Genomic DNA, 22,079 nt, shown 5'->3' with positions numbered 1-22,079 from the left:
GCTATTTGCAGAAGGAATGGTCCAAGCACGGGGCTCAAGGCACGCACAGTTTGCCCCTCAGGCTTACCCACGAGCACGGTGATGACCTTGTTGCTGGCGTACTGCTCGATCTCCCGCAGCCACTCGGGCAGGCAGCGGAAGGACTCCTCGCAGGTGATGTCATAGGTCAGGATCAGCGCGTTGGCGCTGCGGTAGTAGCTCTGCGTGATGGATCGGAAACGCTCCTGGCCTGCTGTGTCCCAGATCTGCAGCTTTTGCCATAGCAAGGAAGGGTGGTAAAAGGCAAAAAAATGGTTATTTAATTTTTTTTTATTTGATAGCAGCACCATTTTGACCTAAAAAAATCCCCTTCAGGGTAAAACCAATGCTGGGAAAGCACTCTCCCTTTGGCTTCCCCTCCCCCAGCATTGTTTGTTTCTGTTCCTGCACTTGTGGATTGAAATGCAAGGCACAAAGTCAGCTGGCACTGTGGCTGGCAGCCCTGGAAGCTGCAGGTCTGTCAGCTTCCATGCAACTTCTAGCATTTCCCTCTGCAGTGGGCAGAGCTGCCAGCCTGGAGAGGCTAGAGGGAGAAAGTAACTTCTAGTTAAGTCTAACAACAGCAGCTTCCATTCCCAAGAAGGAATAAGAATGCCTCTCCTCTAGCTCATGGAACTGGTTGCAGTTATCCAGAGACAATGCAGTGATGGGTGAAAAGCACAGGATTGAACAAGGAGCTCAGCTGAAGGCTTATCTAAGGTTTGGAACACATTTCCTCTCTACAACTTCAGCCATCTCATCCAGCTGCTCACTGTTTTCCTTCCCAACATGCAGAATTGGCTACATCACAGAATCCCAAAATTGTTTGAGTTGGAAGGAACCATCTAGCTCCATCCCCCCACTGCATGGGCAGGGACACCTGCCAGCAGACCAGGTTGTTCAAAGCCCTATTCAGCCTGGCCTTGAACACTTTCAGGGATGGGGCATCCGCAGCGTCTCTGGACAGCCTGTTCCTGTGTCTCACCACCATCAAAAAACTCATGAACATTTGCCAAACCCTCTGAATACACAAAGACAACCTACATTTCCCAATACAAACTACACTTATACTGTTTTTTATATTTTGACTATCTGATAGTTTTTAGTGGGTCATCAAAACCTCAATTCTTTAAAAAGGAAGTCTAAGAAAAACATCCATGATTAACATAATTTCAAGATAAAAGAGTATTTCTCTGCTTCAGCTCTTATTTTTTTAAAGCACTTCTCCCTGGAATTAAATATGTTAAAGGATGCTTTCCAGCCAAAATCCTGTGTATTTTGGGAAGAAATAGGTAAAGTATTTGAGATTTTCTTCCAAATATTCAGCAGCCTGTACAGAGAAAACCTTATCCTTGCCCAGTTCCAAAGCTGAGCTATGCCAGCCACTCATCATAAATATGTTAGCTTGAAATGAGAGCTCCTGGTGGCAGCTTTTAGATGTGGGGCACAATTTTGGAAAAAAAAAAAAAAAAACAACAAAAAAAAACCAACACACAACACTTTTTTCAGAGAAAGTATTTGTGGCTGGCTCACAACTCCTGGGCACCTTTGTGCTTTCATCTCTTGGCATAGTTGTACTTATGTGGCTGAACCTGGTGTCTGTAAAGTGACACACAAAACCATAAGTGAAATTACTTGCACATGAAAACCAAATAATGAATGAGTCCTTGTTAAAACAAACCAGCCTCCAAACTCTGGCAGATGGAAAGATACAGATAATTCTGTTGTTATTCAGCTGTTTCCCAGGAAAAACATTTCATCACTGTCTACTGGCTAACTCCAGCTTATATATATTCTGCCTTTATTGAGAAGATCTCTAAATTGATAGAAACTTGATGTGAATATGTTCTTCCACTGCTTTAATCTAATGAACAGTGAAAGCAGGAGAGATGTGGGATCTGGCGAGAGCAGACATGAGTCTACCTGTGAGATGGGTGCAGAACGCAGGGAAGAGCCCCCAGTCTCACAGCCACTGAAAAACACTTCCTGCACCCAAAATGCACATCTCACAGTTTCTCTCACCGGTCATTTCTGTCAAAATATTTCACAGCAACTGTTTTATATGTACAATTTCACCCCCCCCCCCCCCCCCCCGAATAACCAAAGGACAATGTCTGACTCAGCCTGCAGAAAATCTAGATGTTTATTTTCTTGGTGTCAGCTGATGCTTCCTGCCCTCTCAACATTTGCACACACATTTAGCTTTCCACCAAGTCCATATAGCACAGCCCTCTGCTCACAGCACTGAGGATGCTTAGCTTTGACCAGCCCATGGTAACTGCTATCTGCTTTGCTTCAATTCCTGGGCCCTCTTGGTACAAGTGCTGCATGTATTTTTGGAGTTTATTGAAAGAAGCCAGGCAGATCAAAATCCCCCCACAACTGCACAGTGCTCTCCCAGCTCATTGGGCAGAGAGCTTTGGTAGCTGCTCCTATCTGGAAAAGCTTGCACACAGCTTTCATACTAGCAAGTCCCTCTCCACTGACTTTATAATGCTATTTTGAAAGTTGGAAAGTATTTTTCTTCAGAAATCCATAACTTATTTTCAAGTCTGAAAACTCTTTTGGTAAACAGCTCTACTCCCTCATTCTGGATCCCAGCAGACATGCAGGGGAGGCTGCCCAGCACAGAGGCAAGAGAGTCATGGCTTGGGCACTGCTAAATGGCTAACAGCCAGAGCAGCTCTGTTCTCTGACTCATTCCTGCTTTCCCCTCATTAAATGTTCATTCTCACAAGCACTGCTTACTCAAAAAGTTTCAGCTGTAAGACCACTGAAAGAAAACTGTTTGCCTTCCAGACACCAGAGGGCTCATTTCAATGTCCAAATATATCACACTAAGCTCCCACCAAGGCTTGGTCACTGAAACTGAGCTCCAGCAACTCCAACTTACTGCACTGGTGGGGGCAGGAGAGGGACTTTAGAACCCAGTTTTGGCCATGTCAAATATAGCAGATACACCAGCTAGCACTTGCTAAGGCTCTGTGACACAGTCCTGCCCCAAGGTGATTCAGAGAGGACACTTGTACATTCATCAGACATTTGCAGGGCAGCAGAGACTTTTCATTTAGCTTGTAGAGCTCCCCTGAACCATCCTTGCCCCTCAGACAGTTCATACTTGCACAACTACTTCCAATATTCTCTTAAGAACTTTGAAAGTTCCAAATCCTCAGTCCAAATTAGTCTTAAAACAGGATTATATGACAGGAGCAACACTTCAAACACAGACAAATCCTGAGGGTAAGTTCACCAGTACAAACCCCAGACCTCATATACAAGTAATGTTCTAAAGCTCCAGCAGAATTTGACAGAGAACCAGATGCTTGAAAAGGAGAAGTATCTGAAGTGGATGGGATTCATGTCCCCTGGGACTGCTTTTCTCCCTCTAATGACCAGGACAGTCTTGAGGCCACTGATTTCAACTATGTATATAAGAAAGAACGAATTCCACCTCCAGTACAGTGATCACACCATTTACCAGCTCAGATCCTCTGAGCTGCTTCACTGGAGCTGCTTTTGGCTGAGAGAAACATCTCTGCTGTCTGAGGAGCTTGGGACAAGCAGCATTCATGTCCTGGCCAGCCCTGCTAATGAGCATCGCAACCAGAAAGCTGAGCACCAGCACCACCTGGGCTACACGTGATCCTCTCTGCCTCCCTGCCTGCTGCTCTGGCTCATTTGCACAGCACATGCTAAGCATAACCTTGGTCTTTATCAGCTTAAAGATTTTCTACCTCTTGTCCTTCATTTTCTACTTGTTGTTCTTCTTGTCACCTGCTCAGGTGGGAAGGTCTCCTGGTGAAGCACCACCACTTCCCATAGGTTTGTAAGCTCCTCACCCAGCAGACTTGCAGATTGCTGACATGACCACAGCTTTCAAAATATGTCCTAAACTTAGCAACACAATGCCCCATTTTCTTCTTAAACCCCTCTGTGGTGCTGTGGTACAGGTTAAAAAAAAAAAAAAAACAGGGTGCTGAAAATCTGCCCAAGTCCACTGTTTCCACACCATCACTTACACAAGCTTAAAAACAGGTCTCAGTCACATACCAGCCACTGTCACACTTGCCACTCTTGGGTTTGATAAAGACAGCAAGGGGAAAACTGCTGGTTTTCACTTTGATTTTCATGCAGGCAGAGTAAATCCAGGGACGATGGACACCTTGACATTACAGGCTCAAATAACTGCTTTTTTCTCATCTCAGTTACCACAGCAGCTCAAGTGAAACCTCTAGTAATGAACAAAGTGATAGCAGCCAACACTTCTGGGCTCTGGAACCCAACCATGGACCCCATTAAAGCATGAGATTGAAAACCAATCTCATGCTTTGTGTGTTTTGGCACAGGCAAAGTAGCTCTCTGCCACGTGATGCTCAGGCTCATTTTGGGAGTCAGCTCAGGAAAAGGACAGTTTCCCAGAAGCGGCTTCCATCTTATTTTAGAGGGTGAAAGAGTTAAAAATATGGAGAACTTTGCCCTTTGTTTGCTGAAGCACAAGTACTGTGATGAGCTCTGCTTCTCCCAAATCCGTAACTTGGCAGAAGTGGAAGATGAACCTCTGTTGTGCAGAGCCACACAAGTTCAGACGTGTTCTCCCCAATGGCCATCTTGGGAACTCACAGGAGAAGACCTTCCTCAAGCACATCCCAGTGGGAATGCAACAAAATTCTGCTTGCCAGAAACACAGAGAGCAGAGGCTGCATGGAAATGCTTCTTTGGGCTTCCTCAAGCTAGGCATGACCTCACTGTCTCCTAAGCAAGAACAACAGTTTTGCAAGGTCTCCCTGTTCCATTTTCTCCCCTCCAGCAGGTTCACTTTTACAATCCTGATAGCAATGGTGGAGAGTGGCACACAGATTGTTAGACCCTGCATTGCCCAAGCCATGCCAGACAGCCCTGACCTTCCTTGAGTGTCTTCCAGCAGAGGAAGGGCTGCAGCAAGAAACCTCAGCTATGGTACAGCTGCATGAATTTCAATTTTAAATCATCAGGCTCCTACCTTTACTTTTTCACCATTTATCTCCACAGTTTTAATCATAAAGTCAACCCCAATTGTGGCTCCTTGCCCTGGTGGGAAAAGCCCCTGGAAGAAAACAAGAGTTTGATTAAACTTATTTCTACACCAAGACAAAAGTCTCACTGGGTGCCAATCCTCACCCTTTTCCATCTTCAAAACTATTCATCTGATGTCCCCTTCCCATGACACTTCCATCACATTTAGAGTGTGACATTTCCCCAGCATGAAGGTTACCATAAATTCAACCCTGTTGTGTTCTCCCTGCCTTATACATCCATAATTATGCAGCAAGTCATTGACTTCAGAAGTAAGGACACAGGAAAAGAAAAGAAGGAAAAAAAAGAGAGGAGGGAAAACCCTTCTGTACAGTTGGAAGAAGCAGGGGAAGGGTGAGGACCTTCCATCCTACTTCTCAATGCATTGAAAGGTGTGTGAACATCTGTGTGGGATGAGATGCATTTGCAACCTTTTGCAAGCTCACACCTTCCCTTTTCCCTCCACGGCACCAATAGGCATTTCTGGCAGCTCTCAACAATGGGGTTGCATTGTTGGACAGCATTTCAGGAGTGAAGCACAGTGCCAGCCATCACCAGTGCCACAGCAATGGCAAGGGACAGTATAGTGCTGGTGGTATTTGATTGCAGCACCATCAGAAAGAAGCAGCAGCAAACGAAATGAGAGCTTTTTGATTTCTGGTCTACCAACTCATGTTGATTTTGGGGCACATCCATCCCCTACAGCTGTGCTGCCAAAGAACAAGCAGCAGAAGTTGCCAAAGATTTCTGCTGTAAACCTTTTGGGTATGACTAGCTTTATTGCCACTGGCTGCCACATGTTTTTGGAGAGCATCTAAAATCACTATAGCTTCAAAACTAAAATTAACAGCGATGGGTAAAATTGCTGACAATTCCTAGTGGAGAGTCCACAACCCCACAATTTGTGCTTTATGATGCATCATGCAAAGTCTTCCCTTGCCCTGGATCACAGAGGCTATTCTGCCACAAAAAAGGACACTGGACTGACAGCTCAGGACCCAGATTATTTATTTACTAATGACAAATAACAGGGAGCACTTTGTGCGTCAAAGGTGGAGGAGGAGACCAGGAGATCTGTTGGTCTTATAACTGCTCCAAAATACCACCAAAACAGGAGGAGCTGTCCCAGTGGCTTTCAGAATGGACTTTCCACCTTCAGAGAGGAATGAGGTTTCTCCAACACAAACTCCAGAACAGGGCCAGGTGCAGCATTAGATACAGATGCACTGCTTGTACCAGTATGTCACTATATGTGATGTGTGCACCAAGGGTGTGAGCAACAAAATGTTTTGGAGCTGTGATGCTGGCAGAGCCCTCAGCGCACAGCCGCAGGCTCCACGCTCCCATGCCAGTGGTGTCCCCATCCCAGCATTCCACAATCCAAGAGGTAGCCAGCCTTACCTGAGTGAAGCGACGGACTAAGCAGGTCTTCCCCACCCCGGCGTTGCCGATTAAAACAATTTTGAAGAGGAAATCATAATCTTCCATACTCATTTACGCAGCTGCAAGAGAGACAGAGAGCACAACGCTGTGTGAACCAAGTCAGTGGGGACATGCCCTTTTATCCCAGCTGAACTTTATTACGCCAAATATTCAGAACAAAGGTCTCTTGGCACACACATGGATCCTTGATAAGGGAGAAGAACACTTTTCACTCTGAGCTAGGGCATCCACGTAGTCAAAGTCAGCTGCTGTGAAACCTTGGCCCCATTTTGGTTCTCATACGGTCTCACCTGGCTGCCCACAAGTTAGGGATGCTGGTTTCAGCTTTCCAAGCAGTGCTCCACAAACCTGAGACACTGGTTCCTAGATGTTCCCAAATGTTTGTTTTACTTTTAACTACATCAGCTCCAAAGGACAGCATGGACTTTATCACATTGTCTGAGGGGATCATGTAATTGACTCCTGTTAAGGAAATATCCCAAACCCCACCATGAGCTCCTCCAGGAGCACACTGGGTGCACACAGAGCAGGGCTTGGGCACACGTGAGGTCAGGTAGGGGACTTCATTTTAAAACAAGAGCAGTGGTGCTTGCCTTTAAAATAGAAAGAGCTCATGTGCTAAAACTGTAGTGAAAAGTGGGGTAACACTTCAGCTGAAGTACAAGAGGATTTTAGAAGAGAAGAAATAATAGATGCTATTAGGAACATTACTACTCTGATAATTTTCTTTAGTTTTGTGAGGAATCTTTAGATTGCTCAAATGGGAAGTGAACAGAGAGAAGCTTAGGAATTATCCAGCATACTCCATGCCCCAAATCCAAGCTCCTTGGCAGGATGCAGAGACTGGTACTTCAGCAATGTCACAGGAGATGGGCAGGGTTGCCTGCATGGGGGAAGATCCACATGGCTTCCTATGCCACTCACAGCATGGGGAGGACCAAACAGACAAATGCAGAGCTGAGCTGCTGACAAATGCATTTGCTGCAGCTGAGCAAGTCATGAGGGATGAGCATCCACACCTCCATCTCCAGTGCTCCCACGGGTGCTGCCAACACTGGGCCCAGAGAAGTAGTCTGTAACCTCCCAGGAAAGCAACAACAGCCAGAAGAGATTCAACTGGAGATTTTAGGCAGAATGAAAAGCACAGAAACAAGGAAGCAAAGGACAGTGTCCAAATGTAGCTACATCCAGGAGGATTGAGGTATTACACACAGCATCAAATACCTGCCCTCAAGATATCAGAAAAGAGACAGATTTACATGCCACCAGTTCAGATACCATGTAAGGCAAAACCAAAACATCAGTACCTAACCCACCAGTAGCTGTAGATTAGGTATAGAATGAGGTGATAGAGTCAAGGATGGTAAGTGTAGCAGAAGTATGGGGCAGATGGGTGGGGAATGGGGGGAAAAAATGTATTTCAGAAGTGCTATCCTCAGTAAACCCCCAGATTGCTTAGAGGAATTTTACAGAGCTGATGAAGGGAGGAAATGCAGGCTGGGTCAAACCAGCTTCTCACGCTCAGTCCAAAGTCAGGGTGCTGTCTCCCACTGCCTCCAAAAGTCCTTCCTTTGGAGGGTTCATTGTGACACACACCAGAAGGCTCCAGCTACAGACTCCAATCCCACCAAACAGCTGTGATAGGCTTATAGTCAAACAATCAGAGAGTACAAGATAAAGCTGATATAGTCTGTTTCTGCCTGGCAGAGAACATGGAAACAGCTCTCCAACCAAGAGTCTGGCAGGCCTGAGGGCAAAACAGGTAGAAGACTGACTCAGCTGCTTCAACATCTATGTGGCCCTTGGCCTTTCCAACAGCCTAAAAAAAGGGTAAACCACACCAATTAGTGACTAATGAGCTGCATCACATCAGCAGATGGTTAGTAGGAACACAGCTGAGTCACTGCATAGAAGTAGCTTCACCGGGGTCAGGGGCACAGTGCAGCACAGTGTCACCAAACAGTAGCAGCTGGAGGTGTCCTGAGGATGCTCTGACTTCACTTTGCTCCAACACATAAGTCTTTCCTCTCTTAGTAGAGTGAAAGACTGGGACCTTAAAAAGCAGCCCAAAAAAATGCGCCCTTTTTTATTTTCTGGGGTACTTACTTTGTGTGATTGTTTCATATCTCTGTGACTGGCTTTCCCAGAGCGGGACTGATAACAAAAGCAGTATTAAACACTCGTTGACAGTGCTCTTAAATGAAGACTAAATGTTAACATAAGGTTTCACACTCGTTACTGCCATGTAGAAAAACATGATCATCCACCAAAAGTCTATTTCAAGACTAATGATACTCACGCAGCACTGCATAATTATTCCTGGGATTCTTCATACCCCAGAGGGCATGCTCCATCCAGAGAGATTTCAGTTCCATTACATGCACCCTAAACAATCCAAAATTCAAATTTATCTTCTTAGGAAGCTTAAAAATAAACTTTCTCTGCAGATCTTTGAGGTCAGAAATGCTAAATGGCTCAGACATACCCTAGAGTTATGTCTGATCCCCTTCATTAGGCTCAAGGACTAATCATATGTGATAATGACCCCAAACGGGAACTGAAAGACGAGCCAAGACCATAAAACAAATCATGCAATGATGAGATTAAATGCCAGAACTGAAGAGATACAAGAGGTCAGGGCATGGGAAGGGACAAAGCAAAGGAAGCAGCAAGGAAGAGTGAGCAGTGCTTTGTGAAGCAGAGTGGGCAGGTGAAGCTGACATCGCTGCCCTATCACCCCAGCTAGTGCTCCTCCCTCCGAGTGCACACGCTGCCAGTGCTGGACACACAAACACTGCACTGGCCACGTTATGAAATCCTCTCCTCCTGCACGCCCAGCCTTGCAGCCAAGTGACCTTTGCTGCTGACTCAGGCTCACAACACCCTCCCCTCTCCCCAGAGAAGATGTGTCTCACCCTCTACCCCACTTACCACAGCTGGGGAATGTGCATTTCAGCAAGACAGCACATTGCATTATATGCTTTAAAAAAACCCAAAACAAACACAGAGCACAACTTCTCTATTTGTTTTTGTTTTCTTCAGTTTTTTGGTGTGGGTTTGGGTTTTCTCTTCCCCTCTCTTTCCTTGCATTTGTAGGTGCAAGGCTCTGCCTCACATCCCTGCAGTGGTTTCAGGTGTTCAGGATGCAGCTGCCTGTCCCACCCTCTGGAGGAGACAAGACCCTGCAGTGAGGGCGGGAGATGGGATGCCAGTCCATGCCTCAGCCACCCTTCATCACACTCATTTAAATCACAAACACTACAGCACAGAGACATGTCCTGTCATGAGATGAAGCAGGAGTAGAGTCCAAGGCTGGCAGTAGGGCAGAAAATTTGGTTTCACAGCTGTTTTTCCCCAAGGCAGTTTATGCAGATGGCATCCCAACCAGCCTCCACGGGCCGTTCCTGCCAGCCTCACACAAGAGCAGTTTTGTGGGCTTTTATTTCATTTGTGTCACTGCTCTGCTTCACTCCATCATGCGACCCCGCACATGGTCAGTCTGGGCAGAACAAGAGGCCAGGAGGGATAAATCAAAGCAGGGCTTTGATTCTACGTGAAGAGGTGATCCATCAGTGGGAATGCAGCTGAAGGACAGTTTAGACTTAGTTTTCACAGATTCATAGAACCATTAAGGTTGGAAAAGACCTTTAAGACCATCAAGTTCAACATTGCCAAGTCCACCACTAAAGCATTTCCCTAACAGACACATCTACATGTTTTTCAAACACTTCCAGGGATGGTGACTCCACCACTGCCCCAGGCAGTCTGTTCCAGGGCTTCATCACCCTTTTAGTGAAGAAATTTTTCCTAATCCAAATCTAATTCTCCCTTGATGCAACTTGATTCTTCCTCTCATCCTAGTGCTTTTCACATGAGAGAGGAGACCCACCCCTACTTCACTACAATCTCCTTCCAGGCAGTTGTAGAATGAGAAGGTCCCCCTGAGTCTCCTTTTCTCCAGGCTAAACACGCCCAGCTCCCTCAGCCACTCCTCATCAGACTTGTGCTCCAGACCTCTCATCAGTTCCACTGCCCTTCTCAGAATATGCTCCAGAACCTCAATGTTTCTCTATTTGGGCAAGACAGTGCAATAAATGCTTTCGATATTATCCAGTTATTAATTCCAATTCAACCAAAAAGACTGGCAAGATCCACCCAAACCAAAAGCACAGGGACCAGGGACTTTTGCCTCTACTTCTCTCACCCAAGCTTGTACAAACAAGTTCCTGCTCCCATGGAGACACCTGAAAAGGGAAGTGGGCTGCTTTTCCCATGCTCATGTTCAGCTGCTGTTGACCAGCACATCCAGGTCCTTTTCCACCAGGCAGCTTCCCAGCCACTCTGCCCCCAGTCTGTAATGCTGCCTGGGTTGCTGTGATCCAAGTGCAAGACCCAACTTTGCCTTTTAGAACCTCATACAGAGGTTCAGTCCATCTGATGTGATCCACCTGACTGCCACCCACCACCTGACTGAGGGTGCCCTTGATCCCCTCTCCAGATCATTGATAAAGACATTAAACAGGAGAGTCCCCAAAACTGAGCCCTTGGGAACACCACTTGGGACCAGTTGCCAGCTGGATGTAACTGCATTCACCAACTCTCTCTGGGCTCAGCCATCCAGACAGTTTTCTACCCAGTAAGGAGCTGGATGAAAAATAAAACAGAACAAAAAACAAACTATCCACAGCTGCAAAGGTTTCCCCCATTTAAAGACCAAAACCATATCAAGCCCAGAATGCTGATAATTTGCACCTCAGCTCTATCCCACCTCAAAACCCCATTACAACCTTGTGGTACAATTAGGCACAGAGAAGGATCTGCAGCCTTTTCACCTGCTGGATCTAACCAGTAGGCCAGGGCAGGTTTTGATGTATTTATAAAGTTCTTAATAAACAAGTATTTTCTGTTCTTCATCACCCAACAGCTATAAACATAAATAAGTTTACCCAAACATCTCAAGTTCAAACAGCAGCAGTTATGTATACAGATATTACATTGATTGCATACGCCATATGAGCAACAAAATTCAAAACTAAGGCTAATATTTCAAGCAGAAAATTACTCCTTGCAGGCCAGAAAATTGCAGGGAATTCAGGTCTGGACATGCTGCTGCATTACAAAACTCAGGATAAAATATTTTCGTTACCAAAGCACCTGCCAACCCAAGCAGGCTCCTGCACTCAGAAAACATGAGCCCAGCTCATACCCCCCTGCAAACGAGCAGGCTGCATTTCCCTCTGCTTCCTTGCCCACCTTCCTCACTCCTCATCTCCACAGGGTTTGATTTCACTTCCATTCACACTAGAAAAATTAAGAAGGACTTAATTCCCAAAAAAGTCTGAATCATGCATGCCTCTGTGGTGATGGTGGCAAAACCACAAGTACATGGGATGCATGCTCTTGGCATGGTGCAACATTAAAACTCCAGGAATGTATTTTCCAAAATCAAGGGAGAAAGATTTATTGTAGGCACTTAAGGTTGCAGAGCTTGACAACTCTCAACTTCTCCCACCACACTTACCAGTGCAGGTGAGCTAAATCCAGTTGCCTGTGCCCTGGCAATCCTAAACATACCTCTTCAAGGAAGGAAAGAGGTCCCAACATCACTCAATAAATCCATCCAACACTTCCAGGAGGCACCAAGCAACTATGCACATAGTGCAGGGAGGTATGGACTTTCCCCATGCACAGCAGACCCAGCAACATTGGCTGATAAGCTGGTGATCATTCAAAAGTCTAGACACATTTTAAAAAGTGCATCTGGAAAAAAACTCCAGATTACAAAAACCTCAGCCCTAGGCTATATGGAGAGATTCATGCTCCTTAATGCTTCACTCCGGATGTTTCTCCTACAGCAACCAAACAAGTTGAGAAGGTACAAGTTGTCATGTAGCAGATATATGTTTTATTCCACAGATATATTTCTACAAATAAAAGGAATGTTGAAGGGTTTTGGACCAATGACCATACAGAGAACACAGGCTTCCCCTTACCCCTTTTGCCACCATGGAAAATCTGGAGCTCTCTGAACTACTTTGCTCAGGCCATGGCTCACACATGAGTTGGCTTCCAGGAGCTTGTGCAGGTACTACAGAGGAACACAGTGGCCAGCAAATACAGCTGCTTCCCCACAGAACAAGCTAGGTAAATCCAGTACCAATATCATCCCAAAGAAGAGCCTGGAGCCAGAGCTCCAGAGAACAGGATGCTCTGCTGTGGTGCTCCCACAAGACACCCCAGGCTTACCCCAGCCCATGGCTGGACATCAGAGGTAACTGCCTGCAGACTGCCCTCTCCATCTGCTGGCTTGGCTTAACAGTAGAAGTTACAGATCTCACACTCGGAAATAATCTTTGGATTTTCACACATTCCAGACATCCCCTGATGGTGAAAAGGTTTTGTGTCCACTTCTGAATGAAGTCTTCTGAGGAGCTGTACTAGTATAAAGAGCAGCATTAACACACATCATTAATCATTTTGGTTGGATGGTAGAGAGATGTGTTTCGGTCAGATACCTCCTGGGGGATCTCAGTGCCACCAAAGACCCTTCGTAATAGATCAGGCAACTCACAGCTTGCCTGGTGCAGTGTCCCCATCTAACTTTCTCACCTCCTGGAGAGAAGGTTGTCTCACTCAGAGACATTGGTGCATGTCAGCATTAGGAATGGCCATAGAAGTGCTAAATATCACATACAGACAGCAAGTTATATTCCATCACACACATCTGAGGACTGAACTGTTAATAATAACTATTCTCCTTGCACAGATAAATGAATCAGATTTCTGTGTTATGAAGGAATAATGAGGTACATGCAGTAGTTACAAAATTATAAATGGAAAATTTCTTTAGGATTAAACAAAAAACTGCTGACACGCACAGCCACAATGCCTCAATGGTGTCTGACCAGACCACACACCAGCACCCCCAGGACACACACCATCTTTGGAAGCATGAGAACAGCCTGACACTCCATTGACTGTCAGAATCTGGGTTTTCACTGCAAAAAGTTGGTGCAATATTAACACTTGCTTTTATAAACAACTTTTAAGACATGCCTGGGTATGGGGACAATACTGCATGCTCAAAACAACACTCCATTGGTCTTGGCTTCATTTTAGCACATCCTGTGACCACCAAGCTGTACGCTCTGCAGCAACACGTTTTTGTGTGTTGAAGCATTTACAGCCAGCACAGCAGACAGGCTGACTTCCAAGTGTGGAAAAAACTCCATTGCCAGAAATCCAGCCAGACAATGCTTTTTCATCCACTCAAAAACTGCCTCTTCCCAAAGGGGAAAAAAAAACCCCAACAAAATTATTTTTTAAACTACACCCAAGAGGTAAGTGAAACATATCTTGTATGGAAAAGCTAGGAAAGCTTACTGAGTCCAGCTCTCTGGATGAAATAAAACTTCACACCAAGACCCGATCCACTAAAATGGGGAAACCCATCAGAAACTTATGTGAGATTTCGTGTGTTTAGAAACCAGGTGCAGGATCAGGCTGAACCCCAGGTGTCTCCCACGAGGTTTCTGGGGACAGCGCAATTCTAAGCAGTGAAGTGCAGGCTGCCCACCTCACAAGGAGGCAAAGCCAGTGGAGAAACAAATCCTTGCTTTAGAATAAAGGCATGTGCATGTAAAACACATAAAAAGCAAAGAAGTCTCCTGATGCATTAGTTTGCTGGGCTGGCAGGGGTTTGAGCGGCATCATGATCATACATGGAAAAGTTTTGAAACTGGGTGACAAGGTTCTGCTAAAAACTTGTAATATTAGACAGCTTGACACCATTTTTGAGAATATACAAGAAAAGCTATCATAACTGAAGAATTTCAATAAAGTATTTACAGGAACATCATGACTCAAATGAGGTTGCAAGTGCCAAATTAGCACAAGTGTAACTGTGCCATTTAGCAGTGACATAACCATAAATGTATTGTGAAATATGAATATGTGCCTTAGACACACTTTCATAACCCAGACTATCCAAGAAAATTTTCTTGAGTTTTAACTGCAATGACATCTCTTACTGCTGTTGACCATCTTGTTTTCATTGTGTCAGAGTCTGTGGTATGAACAAAACAAAAAAAAAAAAAAAAAAAAAAACAAAAAAAAAAAAAAAAAAAAAACCAACACTAATAAGGTTTTGTTTAGCAAGAATGCTTTCTAATTGAAAAAATAAGCTGTTATTTCCATGTCCTCATTTCTGCTTAAGTAAGCTTGTGATTTACTGGGATTTATATCACTTCTCCATCAAACCTATTAGAAGTAATAAGTAATTAAACCTCAGCTAATTGCACTTTCAGGTGTCTGAGGTCTGGGAATTGCTTGGTACCTCACAGCTTGGGCTGTGGGCTCCATGCAGCCTGGTGAATGATGCTCCTCTTCCATGTCATGTCAATGTCATACCACTGGTGAAACCCAGGCTGTGTCAAATCAACAGTGTACTGGATTAGCAATCAAAAAGCTAAAAAAACAATGCTTTTGGCTCAGGACAGATGCATCATACCTGAAGTCTAAATATAGAATATATAAATATATTCAAAAATACATTTTAACATATAAAGTAATATGTATTTAAATACATAATACATATTTTGTATATATTATAAATATGTAATTTAAATATTATAATAGTAATAACTTCACAATACTAGCAGCAGAGGAAGAGAAAGATAAAGATAAAAATCATAGATCTATACAACAGTTTGGGTTGGAAGGGACCCAGGAAAACCAGCCCTGGAAGTGTTCACGTGCATGAGACACTGAGTAATCTGATCTACATGAAGGTTCCCTGTCCATAACAGGTGATCTTTAAGGTCCCTTCCAAGCCAAGCCACTCTAGGACTCTACAGTCTTGAGAGGAGCTCAATCCCTAACCAGCTCCTATCATACATTTTGTTACAGCCTGAAGTGCAGTGAAGCAGCCTCCTCAAGACAATTGCTTAAAAGAACTTTATCCAGGAACAAGCACAAAATTATCAGGGCATTAATTTGCAAAGTTCAAACAACCCATTTTCAGTCCATCATTTGTATTTGTGTTACAGGAGCAGCTTCTTCCTGGTGACTCAAAAAGGTGGCTGTCACTCCCAGGCAAAACTTTCAGGCATGCCCCCTAAATGAAGGGCAACCTACTACTCCAGAGGTAGATTGTTAAGATAAAAGACTTCTTTGTTGTGGTTATTTTTCAACTAACACGAGGAAATAAAGAAGTGACCCTGTGTTTCAGCTGGAGGCTCCCTCTTCACAAGCACACATGCAACGTCATATGTGAGCCACATGTGAGCTGTGCATCACATCTGGGCCACCATAATAGGACAGGCAGCACTTTGCCACAGCGGGTTTGCATTTCAGAAGGATTTCTGGCTCTGTTACACCTTTTAAGGGAAGGTTTCTTATCTAGAAGTGACTGTGTTTGTGAGCATGAAGCGATAGGATAGGAGGAATAAAATACAGTTAAATGTTACAGGCTTTTGCCTCCAAAGATGAGCTTGGAATCCCAAACCAGGGGGCCCTCTCTGCCACTGAAGTCAAGTTTCAGGTGATAAATTCTGACCTATTCCTAAGCTGATTATTGCCCCAGTGGTCCTCAGATTACCACCTCCTATTTCTAGATGGGAAGCACATTTTACCTGTACCAGGCATGCTCATGCACACAATGCTTCAGCTTCCTAATGGAACTACACTACCAGCTCAAGCATTGTATGTGCCCTCTAAGAAGTCCTCCCCTCTAAAAATGGTCTCATCTGATGGAAACCCCTCAGCTGGGATCGACCATCCTGTCTGGCAAGTGACTGATTTGGCAGGGAATATTCTTTGCATTTCTGCAAAAAAACACTGCAGTACAGCTTTAACTGTGGGTATCTGCCAGAGCAGCAGATGTTTCATGAAAACAAATTGTTCAGAGAGGGAAGAAAGTAGAAACAATAGAGACTTGGGTGTAGCTTCAGGACTGGCTTAAGAAGATGTTTCCAAAGGGAAGGCTTCCAACCCTGCCTGCTCCAGACAGCTGCAGGAGGGACCCAGTCCAGATGGGGAAAAAAAAAAACCTGAGGGTGGGACAGCAGAATTAGACCTTATAGCCTAAGTTACAGAATTTAATTTTGTAAAGAAGTATGTTTACTATCTTGAGTATCTCAGTAACATCATATAATGGCTCCCAAGTAAGATTTTTATAAGGGTATCACCGATCTCTTCAAAAGGTAAGTATCGGTATTCATGCTTTGGTTACATTTTAGCTCACACACTAACACATAGCCTATTTTCAGCTCCTCTTATAGTTTCAGGTGGTTACAGTAATTTTTATTTACCCTAAGCCACTGCAAATGTACAGTTAGTCTTCTAGGGCAGCTATCTGCTGTTAAAACTTCATCTCAGCTTTGGACCAGCTGCAACTCAAGAAACTCCATGGGGTAAATTTGGCACTACAACAAATCCTTAAACACAAAAAGGCAGCTCTTTAGCAGAAGCTTTCTGCTCCAGTCCCTACTACTGCAGGGACATTAGTCAAACAGCTCACCTAAAAGTACAAAATCTGAAAACACTATTCTAAAAATTGTGTTCCAGGGTCGTTGAGATTTCTTGTTCAGAGCTGATGCAGCAAGCAGTACCTTGAGGACTAAGCAGGCAGGTCCTTACAAAACCAAGCACTGCATGTGCATGCACACACATGTTAAAAGATGGCATTGGCCACAGCCACTCTCTAGCCCAGATAAATCATGTCTTCACCTCTGCACACCTCTACACCCAGCTCAGCTACTCCCCATCTCTGAGCCAGGTTAATAAATTATTGCAGAGATCTGCAGAGAAAGATTTGCATTTGGAGAGAAGGTGAAGGCACAACTGAAGCTTCTGCAGCACCAATATTCACCCTTCTGATGTCATCAATGACCAGCAACTCTGTGACATAGCCCAAGATCTCCCAAAGAATGGTGCTTTTGTACAAAAATATGTTCCTATCTCTCAGGGCTCTTCCAGTACAGACATTGCTGTATTACAGATATAAGCACACAAAAATATATTTTTTTTTTCCTGTATTACTACTGCTGGCAGCAGCCCTCTGAAGTTTATACCTCTTTGGGACTAAGATTAGGAAACAAAGTTACTTCCTCTTGCTTACTTAAAGCAAGCAGCAGCCAGTCCTTCCTAGACACTGATGCCAACGTGACGTGTACAGCCTGGGCAGTGCTGCCACTGGGACAGGGACCTTCGCACTTGCAGCTGCACGGTCATGGTGACACAACCTGGCACGTCAGCACCCTGTTTGTGACCATCTATTTTTATTCCTTAGCAACAGAGCAGCTTTTGGGGTTGAGCTTTGAGCTTATGGGGCTTTCTTTCTCGTGTTGAATATTTATTTGGCACCCTGAGGAAATTCCTAAATAGAAGACAGCAATTTTTAAAAGAGAGAATAAATGCTGGCACTCAGCTTTGCTGACAGCAACACCACCACCAGGCTCTTGCTTAGTGTGAAGTGCTCAGACCTAGAGCCAAGGGAAGCTCTCACATGGACCAAGCATCAAGAGTCACATCCCTCATACTTTCTGTTTTTGCAAAACCTTGCCCTGGCATTAGAACAGGAAAAGACTTATTGGCTTATAAAGTCCCTAAGCTATTTGTATCCTCTGTAAACCAACATCTCCAAGGCTCTGAACCTCATCACTGCTCAGCAGCACTGATGGGTCCCATGATAATTTTTGTCCTGTGGGAGACAGTGCTGAATGGTCCTGTCTTAAAGGGGGAGAGGAGCAGAGGGGGGAAGACTTCAGTACAATACAGCAATTCTGAACTAAGATTCCATCCTTACCATAAATCATGGAAATATCAATAACCCCTAGCTCTCTACAGCTCTTAAATAAAACCATGCAAATTAAATCCTGACTAATCGACATGAGAAAAGCAAACAACACCTGATGTTTCCCAACTGTTAGCAACATGGCCTTAAATTTTTTAAAAAAAAAAAAGATTTAATCACAGGAAGGATAAAGATATCACATGGCTTGGCAATTTCATTGGTTGTCATGGCAAATGAAAATCCCTGACTCTCCAACTTGCCTGTTTTAGAAGAAAGGAAACAACAAAAATGCCCTTTTTTATGACTGGAAAGCAATGTTTTCCTAATAATCACTCATGAACCCACTGCACACTATATATAAACAGCTGCTCCTTCCCAGGGAAAATGTTTGCTGTTTCTTACTGAGCAGCTCTTGGGGATCCAGACAATTCAGCCCCAGCAGACATTCAGGCGCGGGTAATGAAATTCATGTGCTCTCGGATGTGGTGACTTGTTGCCTGCCAAAGGGAGCCTGAACTAGCTTCAAGGGGGGGTCTCAGCTCCACAAGGGCTCAACCACCAGCTCCCAGGGGAGGCTGCCAGTACAGCATGGCCAGGAGAAGCTGGCAGCAGTGTGAGCCCCACACTCAGCATCACCGTGCCATTTCTTGCCACATGTCCAACAATGGGTGTGTTTTTTCCTGTGTTCTCAAAGCAAGCCAGAACCAGGGATGCTTGTGTGAGTTTTAATCTGCTAGACAGGTAACAGCAGCAAAGACACCCCAGTGTTTGCTCCCACCCAGGCAATCCAAAACACCTTGCTCCCTGCCTGCATGACCAGCACCACACATCTTTCATTACAGTAGATTTTCTAAATACAGGGAAATAATTTGTCTGTAACTTCAAAAGCAGGTCCTCAGAGAGCCTGCTCCTTCCAGTCACACTGCCTTTTATTTTTGGCTGCAGGCTAAAAATCTGGGAAGCTGAGGATACCCCCACAGCAGAGTTACATCACTTATTTCATTACCAGGTTTTAGTTCATCTGTTTGTCTCCAGCCCTTCCCCTCCTGTAAATCACTCTCCACTTCTGGACTTCAGTGCAATACTCTTGTCTAGAAGGAACAAGAGGACCTTAAGGAATAATGTTTATTGTACAGTGTGGCAAGCAGTGCTCCTCTGTAGGTTATGTTTTTTCCAACACTCCCATCCACTGTGATTGCTTGGGGGGGGGGGGAGCAGAAGTTGCTCCACCAGAGATGTGCAGCTGGCTGGAAAGCAGCCCCTTCTCTAAGGAAAGCCACAAGCTCTTTCCCTTATCTTCCTGAAAAAGCAGCTGTGTACCAAACTGCACCACTGCACTGCAACATTGGCTGTGTCTGTACACCGAGGCCCACATCCTCCCAAAGGCTCAGTGAGCCTTGCACTGCAGAACCTTCATCCCAACAGCAAAACCATGCTTTTGCACAAACATCATCCATCATCAGGGATGCCCATACAAATTAGCTAAAGATAATGAGATAACACATGGATAACTAATTTGGATCCTTTATCTTTCAGACATGAGGCAGAAGGAAGGCAAGTCATTGCTGTCCTTCCTCCGTGGCGGTGCCTGCAGGACTGCGGGAGAGACACCCACCTTCATTTCCAGGCGCATGTACCAAAGCCAGGTCACTTTGTATCAAGTACGAGATAAACAGATTCTCACAGTAACTTCAGCTGCAACACTGAATTGTATTGCAAGCCTCATGCATTAACCTTTACCCACACCAAAGAGATGGAACATTCAGGTTACTCGAGTTTCTAGGAGAACTTGGCTCTTTCACCCATCCAATAAGCCAAAGACATAGAAAACATGATTTTTCCATGGAGGATTCCAGCCAGACCCTTGTCACACTGGTTCTGCAGCATGCCCTCCCTGCAAGGGTTGCTAGCTGGCACACTCGGCACCCTCAGTTCAGGGTCCAGAATGTTGCTGGATTGCTGTGCATGTATCTGGTTGTGGAAAGGAATGGGCAAGGGAAAGAGCATGGGCCAAAAGGGAATTTGAAGACATGCCGCAAAAAAAAAAAAAAAAAGGGGAAAGTGAGACAACCAAAACCAAGCAAGAGTAGTTCTCACTGGGTATTGCAGAAGAACAAGCTGCCACTTTTGGACACCACACAGTTCTATAGCTTTAAGTTGAAAGGATGTGACAGAGCAAATATTTTTCAACCTGATTAGGAGACCTAGTAGTAGTCTCAAGGCTACAGCTAGTTACACTCAGGTGTTCAAGATCTTGAAACACAATACAGGAAGAAAAGTGTTTCAGTCACAAAAAAAGACTGCATTTTCAGCTTCTCAAAGACATATTTACTTAAACATTTTCCTTTAGGATAGAGCTTGACAATTGAGATGGTATGAGGCAGACAGACTGTGCTTATGGGGGTAAGGCACATTTCACATTTGTTCATCCCTTGCATTTTCCCAATTTTGCACAAAACTATTTAGACTAGCACCATTTGTTCTTTAACAAAATGGGCAGTCTACCCAAAAATACTGCTTGTAATTCAAAACTCAACATAAGGCATTTTTATTTAGGGAAATAAAGAATTCCCTCACATTGTGTTTCAGTTTGCCATTTATCCCCTCAAACACAAGCACAGCCTTGCTGCCCTCCAGCACAGCATGCTCCTACCAAGTATAAAGCAATGAACCAACAACAGCTCCTATTACACAGCAAATTGCCATGAGTTCTAAAGAGATTGCATGTCTAACAGAGCCTGTGTAAAGCAAAAACAAGAATTCTGTAGAAGCTCCATATTTATTTCCTTCTGTATGTATTTCTATACTACACATGACTGAAATCGGATACCCAGAGAACAGAATAGGTTTTTTTTCCTATTTGGTGCATATTTATCCTTTTAGCGGGTTTTTTAGCAGGTAAAAGACCAAAACCACAAGTCAGAATATAAGAAGATACTTGGCTGACTGCTTGCAGGACAGGTGCTATATAGCACTTTAGACTTTATTCTTTCCACTGCCCTGAAATGGCACTGCAAGCCCAAATCCACCCCTCCTGCAAAGCTCTGTGCTAGGAACTTGAACGACAGCATTATCTTATATCTTAATTTTAAGAGCAAATTTATAAAAAGTCACTGGTTTTCTCTTTGAAAACAGAGGGATTACAATGACTCGCACAATTTTATCGCAGTCAGCTAACTCCAGCAAGAACATAAGGATTCCAGCTTTGAACCACCTTTTCAAACTACTCTTTCCTCCAATCTATTTAGCTTCTCTCCAAAGGAAAAAAAAAAAAACCCTCCCTCTTAACATGTGCTGCTGCTCCCTTGTAACCTAAGTTCCTCAGCGCCTCTGTCATGTGCAGAACAAGTGAAAATGAGGCAACTTGAACTACTGGATACATGTATGACAAAAAGCAAAAGAGAAGCTGCTGTGATGGTAAAGAATCCAGGCAGGGTAACAAGGCTTGTAAAACTGGCTTCATCTGGACTGGAATATTTGCTTAGCTGGCAGTACTCTCAATTGCTACAGATGATGGTGAACAGAAACATGTTACAGCTGTAAAAATCTAGGTTCAAAAAGGGAAAAAAAAAAGGTGTTTTTAAAGAAACTATGAGGCAATTTTACATTATGATTATAAAAGGAAAAAATAAGATTTATAGGTTGCAAAGACAGGGGAAACAGGAAGAACAGGGGATGAATCTGGGCTAAGAATGTCTAGGCAGATGCTGTTGGAGCACCAAGGCATGAGCCCAGCCAGCCGCACTGCGGAGAGGAGCATCCCTGCCCAGCA

At 44.4% G+C, this 22,079-nt stretch overlaps 1 protein-coding gene across 3 annotated transcripts in view; it reads right to left on the bottom strand.

Annotated features, from left to right (window-relative positions):
- RAB30 (RAB30, member RAS oncogene family) overlaps nt 1-22,079 on the bottom strand; it is a 48,766-nt gene that overhangs the window by 10,426 nt on the left and 16,261 nt on the right. For 2 of the 3 annotated variants that reach the window (XM_053935008.1, XM_053935007.1), the window contains 3 exons: nt 6,472-6,572; nt 5,018-5,101; nt 68-251 (listed from right to left, as the gene is read on the bottom strand). In XM_053935008.1, coding sequence (XP_053790983.1) covers nt 68-251; nt 5,018-5,101; nt 6,472-6,564 — 361 coding nt within the window. In that variant the 5' untranslated portion in view covers nt 6,565-6,572. The remainder of the gene's footprint in view (nt 1-67; nt 252-5,017; nt 5,102-6,471; nt 6,573-22,079) is intronic. The other variant, XM_053935009.1, reaches the window with a different exon arrangement.

Source organism: Vidua chalybeata, chromosome 2 (genome assembly GCF_026979565.1).
Source record: "Vidua chalybeata isolate OUT-0048 chromosome 2, bVidCha1 merged haplotype, whole genome shotgun sequence".
NCBI classification, from domain to species: domain Eukaryota; kingdom Metazoa; phylum Chordata; class Aves; order Passeriformes; family Viduidae; genus Vidua; species Vidua chalybeata.
This window is presented reverse-complemented; position numbering and strand designations above follow the sequence as displayed.